This window comes from Perissodus microlepis, chromosome 13 (genome assembly GCF_051167445.1).
Source record: "Perissodus microlepis isolate ML-2025 ecotype Zambia chromosome 13, ASM5116744v1, whole genome shotgun sequence".
Lineage (NCBI taxonomy): Eukaryota > Metazoa > Chordata > Actinopteri > Cichliformes > Cichlidae > Perissodus > Perissodus microlepis.
In genome coordinates, this window is record NC_140473.1 from 5,432,544 (window position 1) to 5,447,316 (window position 14,773).

The 14,773-nt window shown below is 41.8% G+C and overlaps 1 protein-coding gene across 1 annotated transcript in view; it reads left to right on the plus strand.

Annotated features, from left to right (window-relative positions):
* plekhh2 (pleckstrin homology domain containing, family H (with MyTH4 domain) member 2) overlaps positions 1–14,773 on the plus strand; it is a 38,991-nt gene that overhangs the window by 2,377 nt on the left and 21,841 nt on the right. Inside the window, exons 2-6 of the mRNA XM_084948383.1 lie at positions 953–1,093; positions 13,934–13,996; positions 14,082–14,231; positions 14,474–14,557; positions 14,686–14,767. Of these exons, the coding sequence (XP_084804509.1) occupies positions 971–1,093; positions 13,934–13,996; positions 14,082–14,231; positions 14,474–14,557; positions 14,686–14,767 (502 nt within the window). The 5' untranslated portion in view covers positions 953–970. The remainder of the gene's footprint in view (positions 1–952; positions 1,094–13,933; positions 13,997–14,081; positions 14,232–14,473; positions 14,558–14,685; positions 14,768–14,773) is intronic.

A 14,773-nucleotide genomic window follows, 5' to 3' on the forward strand; every position in this document is an offset into this window, starting at 1 on the left:
GTCCCGATTGTGTCTGTGTGTGCTGATTCTGACTTTGACCAACAGGAAGTCTGAGAGAAAGATTGCAAAAGAAAACACTGGGAGCCGGGCTTTAGGGGTCATTTTTTCTTTAAGATCATGTGTGCTCCAATATCGCAAATAATGACTAATATTCTAATAGGATGTTGTTTATTTACCTTCAATATGTAACCAGCTGAAGGGTGGTGTTGTAGCTAAACAGAAACGTTTTGAATATTACAACTGCTATAAAAACACCAAGTGTCAAATTCCAGCATATTTAATGAGATAGCAGCGGATAAATGTGTGATACGTGAAATGTAAATTTAGAATACAAAGCATTTCTTAACGTTTATAACTTTGTCATATTAAACTCCATCCCCTCAGTCCCTCGTGCTGTTTTGTTTTGTGGAGTGAGACTCGTTTTATTCCTTTCCCCTCGTCAGTGTTTACCACAGCAAACAGGCAGCAGAAATAAGCCTGTGGAAACTACTTTATGGCCTTCCTCCACACATGCTTGTAGTCTCTTTGCAAGGAGGCCAGGCTGGTAATGAGAGGTTATTACTAGGAAGAGAGAAACCCAGGCTTTCTATCCAACATCACAGACGCTCTCTCTCTGCTGCCTGTTTTCCTACATTAGTCGTGGAAAATGTGATACAAGTGTCTTTTGGGGAGGGTGTCGAGGTGTTTTGGACTAATAGAGCTGTTTTCCTGTTTGTGAGTGATACGCCCACTGCCCACACTGGTCCAGCTGGGCTACACCCTGGAATATTTCAGGTGCTGCCTGGCTGGTGCCAACACATCTGGTCAACAACAAGCCTCCTGACCATTTTCTTTCATGTCTGTGTTTCTTCATCTGCTATTATGGAGATAATGTAAAAATGTTAAATGTCTGCACAAAAATGTTTTGCTACACATACTGTACTGTATATACACTCTGTGTCTCGCTGCTTAGGGTATTTTTCAGAGGGATATGGCGGAGGGGGAGGAGGCGATGAGCCAAGAGGACTGGAAGGAGAAGTGTGTGGTCCTGGAAGCACTGCTCATGAAGTTCAGAGTGCAGATCATCAAGATCCGAGAGCTCACAGCAGACAAGGTTGGCTTGAGTACATTCATCTTTGCGAGATAACCCCGGTCAAAGGAACAGGTGCAAAGCTATTTTGCAAGAAAAGCTATGCTGATGATTGACAGGCAGATACAGTTTGTTGTATCTGAAAGAGCAGAGACGTGACGGCAATACCGAATTACGGCAATGCTGAAAATGCTGTCATATGGAAATGATACGGTAAAATATCCCAGCTGGCCATCATCGGTCCAACAAACAGAGACTGGCTGTCTTTTAGCAGATGTGTGTACGCGGCACGCGAATGACATTTTCAGAGAAAACTCCCTTAACTGGGATTAATTTGGTTTTAAAGCTGAAGGATGCGCTCGTCAGTGAACGAATACTCCAAATATGATCACAGACTGTATTATGACAGATTACATTTTTTGTAGTGTTGAATTGTCCAGAAGGCAGACCAATGCAGTACCAAAATAAAGAGGAAGAAAAGGAAAGAAAAAAGCGACTGTCAGTTGACTCGGCTACAGCCAATATCCAGTCGCCTACCCTAACTGGAATTTGTTTGAAAATAATGCTGAATTAAAACACACATTACTAATAAAACACTGGATCCAATGATTATCCTTTTCCCATGGGTGGCTTGTGTATCTTGTAGTATTACACTCAACACTTAGCAGACTTTGACCTCTCCTTCAAGACCAATTTGAAGGTCAGAGTGATAAAAACAGCATGTAGAGCTGTTAATTCTATGTGTCTTGCTGCCATTGTTTATTATTAACAACATTTAGAGAAAGATACAGGTATATGGGGATTCTAAATATCACATTATAGTTTGCTTCCAACTATCCTGTCACATTTGACTCCTGAACTCACTTTTACATCGCTGCCTTTTTTAAGTTTACCCCAAAATGTGTTACATCTTTAAGGAAAGTATTGTCAAGAAAAAGAGAAAGAGCTGCCTCATCTCATCTTGCTTTGACTTCTGTAGTAGCCTCTGCTCTGGTGTTACCTCATCATCAATTGGCCGACTGCAGCTAGTCCAAAACGCTGCAGCACGGCTCCTAACTGGCACACGCAAGTGAGATCATATATCTTCTATACTTGCATCATTACCTGGCAGCCAATCAGCTTTTGAATTGAGTTTAAGCTCTTAACACTTGTTTTTAAGGCGTTGCATGGACCAGCCCTTACATATCTTGCTGATCTCCTAACCTGGTATTAGAGCAGGGCGATATGACCAAAAATATTCATCACGATATACATTTGAAAATTTGCGATGACGATATAACTGACACTAGACAAAATACTTTACAACTCCACAACTTTATTAGTGCAAAAAAAACCATCATTGTATTTTCACTTAAACAAGCAGCTGTTTTATGTGAATTAAAGTTATATAAAAATTTAACAGTGCAAATTTCTTGCTGACAGTTTAACCAAAAGGCATTTCCAGTGGAAATTGGCCGACATTTCCTCAGCATAACCATGTATAATATCCACAAAACTTAAAAACAGGTTATACACACACAATACGGTAATATTATGTTGAAGCACAGTATGTATCACTCCGCCAGGCTCCTGACATTATGATAGCCGTAATGCTCCGACAATCCATCAAGCAGTCCGGGTTCGTAGCTTAGCAAAGTCGTACTAAAACATTTGACAGATTTTCGAGCGCCGTGTACCACATAAAATCGTTTCGAGGTTAGTAAACACAACCAGAATTCATACATAAGGCCCATTGGATTATAAGGGGCACTCTCGATTTTCAGAAAAATCGAAGGATTGATTTTAAGTGTGCCGTATTTTCCAAAAAACACGGTAATAACGACGGCCCGCTAGCAAGCTTAACCAAAAATAGTGCTTTGTTGTGTGTCTGACGGACGAAAGCTAAACCAGTTCCACACCACTGAAGTTGCAGTATTTTTACAAACCAGTTCTGGTTCATCCGTTTCATTCAACGATTTGCTTTCGCCGCCATGCTTTTTCCGACGTGTGCGTATGAAAACAAAGGCACTGCGCATGCGCGTTTAACCCATACTCTATCGCGATATTTCATTTTTCTATCGTTGTCCAAAATTATACCGGTATTACCGTGAACAGTATGATATGGCCCAGCCCTACCTGGTATTCTCCCCCAAGATCCTTGAGGTATGCAGACCAAATGCTTTTGGTTGTCCCGAGGTCCAGACTAAAACACAGAGGAGACCAGACATTTGCCGTGACTGCCCCCAAACTGTGGAATACATTGCCTTTGCATATCAGGTCCTCCACTGGATACTTTTAAAATCCGTCTAAAGACCCATTTTTATTCTCTGGCTTTTGATTCATCATTAGTTTGTTACCATTATTCTTTCTATGATTTTATTCTCTTCTAAAACACTATTCTATTTTTCTTTTATGTCCTCTGCTTTGTCCATTTTATTGTACAGTACTTTGGTCAACACTTGATGTTTTTAAACAAGTGCTATATAAATAAATTTAAACTTGAACTTAAACTTGAACTAGTTAGTTAGAAGTATACTGCAGTAAGTTGTGCAGTATTCATATCCAGTTATTTACGACTCAATCCCGATTATCCACCAAAACCAGTTCTTTCAGAATCTGAGATTACGCAAACAAACTTATGTTCAAGGGCAACAGACAAAGGAAGTGGTGCTGCTTTGACACACTATAACAAATGATCTCTGGGAAAGGGAAGAAGGTCCTCGCATGTATGGGAAGATGATGCGCATTCTCAAACTGAGTGGTGGTGTGTCTGGTGGGCACAGAACGGGCCGTCCCTCCCAGCTGGCCGACACTGGGCAGGCCCAAACTGCTCAGTGGCCTAGATCTGAAGCGGCTCTCCAGGGATGCTGATTAGAGCTCTAATGTAAACAGCAGTCTGACCACAGGGCTGCGCTACGAAGTGCATGATGGGATTGACCCAGCTCCAGTCAATTACAGACTCAAAGTAAGCTCAGCTGGACAGCAAAACAAACTCCCGGAGAGACTTGGAAGAGAGATTGGCTTCGGTGGGTTTTTGCAGCCCACGTAGCACATGTGAAAGTCTCTGCCGTGTATTTTTGGCTCTATCCATCCTGTTTGACAGGTTTACGGCCTTTTTCCACTCAGCAGTAGAAAACACACTGTTAAACACACCATAACACACACTGTGTTTTTCTTTTTTGGTGTGTTTACTCAATCCTAGCTCTGCTCTTTGGAGGTTACATGCCGTGTAAAAACAAAATATAAGGTGAAATCAGGGAGATGAATCCGCCTGACAGAAATTTTGAAAAATTGAGGAAATTGTAGTAAAGTTAGAAATCATCCATCACTCAGTTTTATTAACTGCTTATCTAACTGAGGGTCACAGGAGGGCTGGAGCCTACCCACAGACAGGCCGGCGGTTTGTCAAAGGGGGGTCAAAATGTTTTTTTTAAGTTACCTCATGGATCAGTTTAATCATTCGGAAGCTTCCACTGACTTATTTTTTGCTACGTAGCCACACGGAGGAATTTTACAGGGGATTTGTTAAGCTTTTTCTTATTTTTTTAACTATTTCTCTAGTTGTCTCGCCCCCTTCAGCCTCAGTTCTGTTAGGAAGCCAGTTCTGAGAACAGAAGCAGACTTGGTCTTGGTCTCGATGGGGACGACAGAGGCAGCTGTAGTGTGTAATCTTGGTAGACATCAACAAAGCCTTTATCCTGCATTAAACTGTTGCTCAGCACCCTGTAATATTTGGTCAGTATGACTGCTCTAAATCTGATGAAGAATAGCAGTAATCCTTAAGTCTTGACTGCACACCAAAGATGACTGATGTCATTTCCCAAGGATCCAGAGTTCAGTCAGAGTTCAGCAGCCTTTCTAGAAACACCAACACAAATAATGATATTGAGAAAAAAACAAAACAAAACCCTAAAGCACATGTTAGTATTCAAGTAAAGCCAAATAAGTTTAATCTGAACAAACAAATATGATTCTGAATCATCCACATCCTTTAAAATTCCCAGTCTCATTCAGATCCCTTTTAAGCACTTATTTTATTTGATAAAAAGTTTAAGCGCAGTCCAAATACTGTGTACGCGTACTGTGTAATATGTTCTGACTTTGCTCATGTGGCTTTGTTGTGTAATGACCGGTCAACATGTTTTCACTGACCTCGTAATGCTCTGAGCTCATCACGTTAACATCCAGACCCCTGCTGATGTGTTTTTCTCTGCTGTGGCTCCCACCGCCTCAGCCCGAGCTTGTTGTTTTTAAAGCCGTGTGGGGGCGGATGCACGTCACTGCAAAATCCCCCTAATATCGCTTCACAGAGGTAGACTCATAAATCAGTGAGGAGTGGGTTTAAAAGAATTAATTAGGAGCAGTGATTCATTCTACATTTCAGATTCCCAAATAACTGGTGCTAAAAAAACTGTTTACTGTTTCCGATGTATTGATGGCACTGCAGCATGTGCATAAAGGCAGATCGCAGGTTGTGGCATATAACCCTGAAAGAGGTAAAATGCTGGTAATACTGTAAGATCTAGAAAGTGCTGTTCCTGAAAAAGGTTCAACAAACTATGAGACTATTCCATCAAACTCTGAGCTGAGTTAGTTCAGTCAACCCCGAGTATGAGCTGAGCGTGTGTGATTCACACTGGCAATGGATAAAAAAAAGAGGGGAGTCTCCATTTTAATCCAGCCGACCAACATCAGTGGATGTCCATGTGGACTGTGATATTTATGTTATGTTATAATTTAATTAGACTGGACCTCTCTGTCATCAGTAAAACATATGACCCTTTTATATTGTCCGTAATCACCATTTATCCAACTTCAGTGGGAATCATTAGACGGAGCCCGAATCCTAATTTTATATTTGACAGAAACTGAGAATAAAAATATGGAGAAACAGGTCAGATACAGTTTACTTATGGACCTGAAATATGCGTTAGAAGCTCTGTTTGACATCATTTAATAGCCATGTTTCAATGTGTGGACACTTTTTCATATGAAGTGCAGTCAGAATACAGTTACACTGTCTGCAGCCTGCTTTGTGGTTATAAAAATGCAAGGTACAGAAAGAACTCCTGCTTAACTGGGATTTCAGTGTTTGTACAAAAGTAAACTTTTGCAAACGAATGTGCTTTGATACTTTATGGACAATGAGATAAAACCGAGTGTCAGTCAGCCACTGCAACAGCAGCAGGATGGGAGGAGCCAGAGAGAAACAGTCTGTTACCCCGGTAACTGAACCAAAGTTTAACTTTGACGCTGAACTTTAGAAAAGAGAAACGGACCAAAATCTACAGCTGAATTAACACTAACAAAGACGGGAAAAATGGCAATGGAGAAAACTACAAGCACAGAACGCCACATTCAGAGCAACCTTCAAAATAAAACAGGAAACACATGGAAACGAGACAACAGCGGGGTCAGTGGCTCGTGTTTATTACTGTATCGAAATGTTCACGCAGATCCAGCTGCAGAACATTCAGGCTTGAGTCAGAGCAGACGCTGTGCTGGATTGCTCCGGGTCAGTGTAATACGACAGGCCGTCCGTATCAACATGCAAACAGAATGAAAATTTGTAGAGAAAGGGTTAAGGGGTCAGAATGACCATTTTTGGGAGAGGAATGCAGGAGTAATAGGAAAGGGATTCAAAACACAAAGGAAGAGGAAAACTAAGGAGCCATGGATAATTACATCTGCAGTGGGTACAATATATGTTCATTTTTTATTTTTATATTTATTTTTCCTTTTTGTTATAGTTTTTATTATTGATCAACCATCAATATGTTGCAGTTTCTTGTGTTTCTTATTGTAGGTTTCCCCCATCTTTTTTGCAGAATTACCTTGAAAGAGGATAACGAAGGTTTTGAATTTGCCGTTCCACAAAACTGGAGCATGAAATGAATTGACGGCAGTCTGGGTAGACTTGGCAAATTACTGAAATCCTAGAAAGCCTGTATGAGGTGACTGAGAGGGAAAACGGGGGAGGAAGAAAAAAAATGAAGCCTTGTGTAAGGATTGAACTGCCCAGGGGAGGAAATACCCAGTTTAGTAAATGTGTGTGTGTGTGTGTGTGTGTGTGTCACACAGGAAGTGAGTCTGAAGCTGAAATGTTCAGTTATTCTATGGGTGAACCTGTGTGCATGCAGGTCAAGTTAAATTCACGTCTAAACTGTTTTCACTGAGACTTTGCGCAAAAGTGAAAACTGATGTTGTGTGTGTGTGTGTGTGTGTGGGGGGGTACAGATATTTGGATTTGGGAGGCATGTTAGTTTTGGCCAGTGGGGTCTCTCAGCTGAAACAGTAGGCTACACATCTCCTTATGAAGACAAAGCGACCATGTGTGTTACATTTTCTATACAGGGAGTGCAGAATTATTAGGCAAGTTGTATTTTTGAGGAATAATTTTATTATTGAACAACAACCATGTTCTCAATGAACCCACAAAACTCATTAATATCAAAGCTGAATGTTTTTGGAAGTAGTTTTTAGTTTGTTTTTAGTTTTAGCCATTTTAGGGGGATATCTGTGTGTGCAGGTGACTATTACTGTGCATAATTGTTAGGCAACTTAACAAAAAACAAATATATACCCATTTCAATGATTTATTTTTACCTATGAAACAAATATAACATCTCCACATTCACAAATGTACATTTCTGACATTCAAAGACAAAACAAAAACAAATCAGCGACCAATATAGCCACCTTTCTTTGCAAGGACACTCAAAAGCCTGCCATCCATGGATTCTGTCAGTGTTTTGATCTGTTCACCATCAACATTGCGTGCAGCAGCAACCACAGCCTCCCAGACACTGTTCAGAGAGGTGTACTGTTTTCCCTCCTTGTAAATCTCACATTTGATGATGGACCACAGGTTCTCAATGGGGTTCAGATCAGGTGAACAAGGAGGCCATGTCATTAGTTTTTCTTCTTTTATACCCTTTCTTGCCAGCCACGCTGTGGAGTACTTGGACGCGTGTGATGGAGCATTGTCCTGCATGAAAATCATCTTTTTCTTGAAGGATGCAGACTTCTTCCTGTACCACTGCTTGAAGAAGGTGTCTTCCAGAAACTGGCAGTAGGACTGGGAGTTGAGCTTGACTCCATCCTCAACCCGAAAAGGCCCCACAAGCTCATCTTTGATGATACCAGCCCAAACCAGTACTCCACCTCCACCTTGCTGGCGTCTGAGTCGGACTGGAGCTCTCTGCCCTTTACCAATCCAGCCACGGGCCCATCCATCTGGCCCATCAAGACTCACTCTCATTTCATCAGTCCATAAAACCTTAGAAAAATCAGTCTTGAGATATTTCTTGGCCCAGTCTTGACGTTTCAGCTTGTGTGTCTTGTTCAGTGGTGGTCGTCTTTCAGCCTTTCTTACCTTGGCCATGTCTCTGAGTATCGCACACCTTGTGCTTTTGGGCACTCCAGTGATGTTGCAGCTCTGAAATATGGCCAAACTGGTGACAAGTGGCATCTTGGCAGCTGCACGCTTGACTTTTCTCAGTTCATGGGCAGTTATTTTGCGCCTTGGTTTTTCCACACGCTTCTTGCGACCCTGTTGACTATTTTGAATGAAACGCTTGATTGTTCGATGATCACGCTTCAGAAGCTTTGCAATTTTGAGACTGCTGCAGCCCTCTGCAAGATATCTCACTATTTTTGACTTTTCTGAGCCTGTCAAGTCCTTCTTTTGACCCATTTTGCCAAAGGAAAGGAAGTTGCCTAATAATTATGCACACCTGATATAGGGTGTTGATGTCATTAGACCACACCCCTTCTCATTACAGAGATGCACATCACCTAATATGCTTAATTGGTAGTAGGCTTTCGAGCCTATACAGCTTGGAGTAAGACAACATGCATGCAGAGGATGGTGTGGACAAAATACTAATTTGCCTAATAATTCTGCACTCCCTGTATATCAGCCTTCACCCTCCTTTTTTTTAAAAGTAATGCATTCATTCACTTCTTCTCTTGTGTCCATGTGCCTGTGTGTCTGTCTCAGGAGAGATTCTCAACCTCCCTATAAAGTTTTGGAAAAGAAAAAGACAGGATGCTAAATGTTAAAATGAAGTAGCGATAAAATCAAAACAGACAGGAGGTGAAATTAGTGGTCAAAGTTAGGGAGGTGTGGCCACTTGACTGGCACATGCCCCAGCTTCACCAATTCAGACCTTGAAAATGGGCCTGTTGGCTGTTTGGAGCGTTTTAATTATATTATCTGACAAGTTATTTGTGTGGTGCTGCAAGCACGGCCGGATCCGGAGTAACAAAGAGTATGTTTGCGTCAGACGTGTTAGGATATCAAAGATAATACATAAACACACACATACTATGTTGCCACAGTATATGGGTCCATATTCTGACCTGACCCAGGTTCCTGCCAGATCCCCTTCCTGACACAGTCCTCCCATTTATCCAGGCTTGGATAGTCAGATAAATGTGTTATCCTCCAAACCATTGTTTCCATGGCCTTCTGCGATTATCTTTGTGGATTCCCTTCTTCTCTTTTAATTACAGTTGAGACCATTGTTTGTTATTTCAGATGCTATTCTTTCTGTTAGTATTTGTGCATCTGTAGTCCCACATGGGATATCTGGTCACCCTAAACACATCCCCTCCAAGATGTTTATGTTTAGATTTTGATATTTGACACTTTAATATTTTATCTGTCTGTTACTTAACACTTATTTAAAGGTACAGCTGAGTATTTCCCAGCTGCTGTTAAACAGCTTGAATCTCTCAAGCTCCAAGAATATTCAGTGTTCACTTTGGTCTTCTGGATGTAGTTCTTGTCCAGAAACGTATATTTTTGGTCCTTGTTGTGTTTGCAGACAAAGTGAGAACTCAGTGTTTTGCTGACTGCTTGAGGTTTCATTTCAAAATATTTAAAACTATCCTTTTTGCCGAATGATTTCTTCGACCTTGACAAGATTTCCACATCATTGCACAGCAGTGGTTTCTGCTATGGCTCTATAAAAAGGTCAGTGTTTGAGCGGGGGAATACTATCGACCCTCACAAATGTTATCTGATAACTTTATTAAAAAGAAAACATCATTGTGGGGCCCAAAATGTTAATTTAATGCCTCAAAATGCAGATTTGAGACACCAATCAGTGACGTGATATGAGAGAAAGTGTCTCAGTTTAAGCACCGTGCACAAAGCTTTCCGCTCCTTCTTTGCTACACATAAACATCCGTTTGCAATTTTAGTCTCTGGCTGCCCAGTCACAGCCACATAGATGCCTACGGCTAACCATAACATTTTCAAACAGATGTTGCTTTTCCTCATGCGTGTCCGTCTCCACTTTGCACGTGCTGGGGTTCTGTTTTTTGGACAGCTATGGTATGTGCCTGCCCCAGAGTGTGCCAAAGGAACTAGAGTTTATTGCTTAGATTGTAAGGGAAGCCCAACTGGCATTGCTATATTTTTTTAAATCATATATCTATTGTTACAGTGGTGGATCCTCATAGTAAATGTGGTCAAAGTTTCATATAATGAGGTCAAACTTTGTACAAGTAATTCCTGTGGCCCAAAAGCTACATACTGCACACTCTAATAGCTCTGTTTCAGAGGCTTTTCCTGCTCTTCGGTCTGTTTGAGGTCACAGAGAGCTAAAGAACTAACATGGCCATCTCACACACACACACAGCTCTGACTGGGAGCACAGAAGCCCCACCCGCCTGATCAGAAGAAAATGGCTTGAAGTGAAGCAGAAGCTAAAACAGCTGATTTCAGACTTTGTGTGAACTGCCAGAACCATTCAAATAATAATTAAGATTATTCTGAACTGACTGTCATGAAACGAACGTATTAGATCCCCTATGAAATGTAAAATATATGTCCTTACTTAGTTGCTTGTACTTAATGTGTCAATAAAAGTCTTTGTCAGCGTTAGCCCCCGGTGCAAGTTACCATAGTGGGTGTACGTCTGTGGTGTTAAACCCGTTTTAACTGTAAGGTAAGCACTGTGGGTCGCAGCCTACAGAAAGAGGCTTTGTGAGCTGGCTGTCTGGCCTGCGGATGGAGTGGTGGGGGAGGGATGGATGGATGGACCGAGTTCAGGGGGAGGTTGGCCACAGGGTGTCAGTTGTGGAATTCCAGGAATGGAAGTTGAACTGGATTTCAGATTTTGCATTTGGACGGGGAGTCGACTGCAGAGGTGATAGACCTGAGGCTGAGGGAGAGCACAGAGATCACGTGTACGTGAGCGCCAGGGCCGGACGCGATGAAGCGGCAATAGCAGTGCTCGTATTGTGCCTGAATAGAAAGAGAGTAGCAAGGCGTTACTCTTATCCCGTCCTAAGTGAGCTGTACAGGATGTGACACACACGCCCAGGTTGGGTTCATCCTATATATAACATCATGAAGCAAACACACACTTACTCGAATGCTCTGATACGCAGCAGTTAATGTGTTTAAGCCTTTGTATACACTGTTATGTCTGGTGTGTGCGTAAAAGTCCGTGCGTGTCGACTCCAGCTGTAGCCTACAGTATACATGGCCTGTAATTAACATGGCGGGTTCAGCCAGATGCTATATCTGTCATTGAGAGAGCCACATGTGGTCGGTCGTTTGTGGTACAGCCGAGGATCTATATAGGGAAGAGAAAGACTGCATTTGTGTGTGATATGCATTGACCTTTATTCATGTCTGCTCTTCATCGCAATGTGCTTTTTCCTGTAGTAAAAGTAATCCTTAAAAGTAATGCTTCTGAGGTTCACAGGGACAGCAGCAGTAGGTGAAGAAAAGTTTGCTGCATCTGTGTTATTGTTGGATTCATCACAGTTTGTCAGTTTTATCAGGACAAAATAGATCTTCAAAAACCAGATGTGCAAAAGCTCTACCTCAACTGTCCAAATACTGAGTTGAATACACCCACAGCGTTTTTCCATATGTGGACACGCAGTGACATAATCCTATAAATTCTTCTTCCTAGAATCCGCTTCTGTGAAATGTTGTTCAAATGTCAGGTGGAACAGCGGTTGTGTAAAAGGCCTCGCTTCCACTTTGGTCCAGAAAACGTTGCGCGGTGGAAACAGTGTGGGTGTCTGGCAGGGTGTGGCTTCCTGGCTTTGGCCTGAGCTTGGTCCACTTCTTCTGGTCTCTAGAAGTGAACAGAAGCAGGGGAAAACTGGAGCTCAGCCATGCCTGTCTCCAGGCTAAAAACAGATGTCGCTCTTCACAGCGGTTTCCATCAAGTTTGGATATGGCAGCTACTAATTTAAGTGCTAATTTGTCGATTTCTACGGAGTAACATAAGACAAGGAGCTATTCACAGTGCATAGCTGGCACCGTGATGTGACACACGAGTGTGTGAGCTGGCTGCAAATAGAATGATACTTTATTAGACTTTTAAAGGAAGAAATCATTTTTGATTAACATAAAAGCAACTGATACGTTTTCCTCAAAAAATACAAAAATTGCAATAATTGTAAAAAGTATTTTTTTTAAGTGATTGATGGAGACAGACATCTAAGTCCTTCAAGAAAACTTACATTGCAATCCATACAGTATTAGAAGGATGTTCAGCACACATAGAAACCCCGTTCATTGTTCCTGTGAACAGATAAAATTGCCTCAACAAAAAATGTTTTTTGCATGTTCCCACTGTGTCTGTGTGGGTTTTCTCCAGGTCCTCTAGTTTCCTCCCACAGTTGAAAGACATGGAGTTAGTGGGGTTGGTGATAATAAATTTCCCGTAGGTGTGAATGTGAGTGGGAATGGTTGTCTCTCTGTGTTAGCCCTGTGACAGACTGGTGGCCTGTCCTGGGTGTACCCCACCTCCTGCCCTATGGTTGCCGTGCAACCTTAAATTCGATAAGCAGAAGATAATGGATGGAAAGTGATGCCAGTCCATTCTCTTTGTTATTATTAATAAAAAGGACCAGTGATGTACATATACTATACACCACATATTAATTACAGATTAATTTTTTTAAATGCATTTTGTACATATGTGGACATGTCGAGGAATATTTTTGCCATGGTGGTTGCTACGCAGACAGTTTCCATCTATAATCCTGCATATTTTTCTGCTCTAAGCTTCTGAGGTTGGAGAGAGTTTCCTCAGAAGACAGTGGTTCCTACGCTGCTTCCGCCACTCTGAGCTGAGGAATTTCAGAGGAATGTTGTTCATAAAGTCATCCCTCTGTCTCGCGGCTCATTCCCACAGGTTTTTTTTTAAATCTCATGTCTGTGTGTGTGTGTGCGTGTGTTTAATCCGTGTGACCTTTTGCTGTTGTTTTAGCACACTCCTGCTAGCTTCCACATGTACTGCTGTGATCTTAGCACACAAAGGGCTACTTGTAACATTGGCACCTCATCACCATTATGTAATGGTTAAAGGCGCTATATGCAGCACTTCTACAGCCATGAAAAGACTTCATAACAATGTTGTAAACAAATGAATCCATCCCTAGCCTCCCAGTTACAAGTTCATCATGTGGAAGGTAAATAAACTAGCATTGGAGGTTGCTTAAAATCTCAGTAGTTTGTGTTAAAAATGGCTGCAAATGAATGTGAATCTATGTGAACATAGCATTCCTTCGAATAACAGAGCCCAGCTGAATCGCATCTGCTCCTTTCTAGCGTGGCAGCGTTATCTTGAGTGGAGTTCTCGTTAGGCGTGCAAGAATTTTTTTGTCTTTATTTGGTGCTGTTGTGTTTGGCTTCAGGCTCGAGTGGAGTGGATATTTCATCTCCATGCATTTGCAAACATTTGCAGTCTGGATCACTGAAAGGAAACGGATTACTAATTTTAGATCAGACGGGGTTACTGTATGTTTATGTGGTCCTTGTGTGAAGATGTAACATGACTAGTAAGATATTAGGATTTATTTGTTTTTTTTAAAAAGTCCAGTTAAAATAAACTTTTGCTTTTCCAGATTCAACAACTGGAGACGCAGGTGATCGATGCAGAGAAACGGGCGTTCACAGCTCAGCAGCAGGTGAGGACCAGAAACACAAGTTTGTTTGTCTTTCCTTTCGACGTGTCGGAATGCGATTATGTGAGTACATGTGTGATGATTCCAGGTGCAGTGGATGGAGGAGAAGCTCAAAGCAGCAGATGGTCAGTCTGGAGACTCAGAGGTGCATCTGTTTCAGCGGTGCCAGGAGCTGCAGGCGTTAGTGCAGGAGAAGGAGGATGTAATCGCACAGCTGGAGCAGCAGCTGGAGGAGCAGGTAAGAAAAAGCACACGCATAAAGAATTTCAACAGATGCGATACCAGTGGAGTAATTCATAATCCCCTTTTTTTAAATTTAATACCACGTCTATCTCTATGAACACCATCTTTAACCTCCTTACTGTTCACTTATGTTTCCCCGCCCTTGTTCTCTGTTTCGCTTCGTCTCAATCTGCTCTTCTTATTCCAAAATATATTCACCCAGAGAGACAGACGGCTCATTTTTACTTCTTTCAACAGAAACAGCTCCGCCTTCAAGATGCCAAGACGGTGGAAGAAAAGGCAGCTAAGATCAAAGAGTGGGTGATGCTGAAGTTGTCAGAGGTAAATCTGTGTGTACGTCAGCTGTAAAGGCTCCTAAAACACAGATAAGAAAGACACGGAAATCTGGAAGATAAGTTAATGTATTTAATGTGGTTGCTGGTTTATCTGAGAACATGTTTGTGCTTCAGTTTGAGGTAGAGAATGCAGCATTAAGAGAAACCAACAAACAACAGGAGGCTCAGATTTTGGAGCTTCAAAAACAAATACAAGGTATAA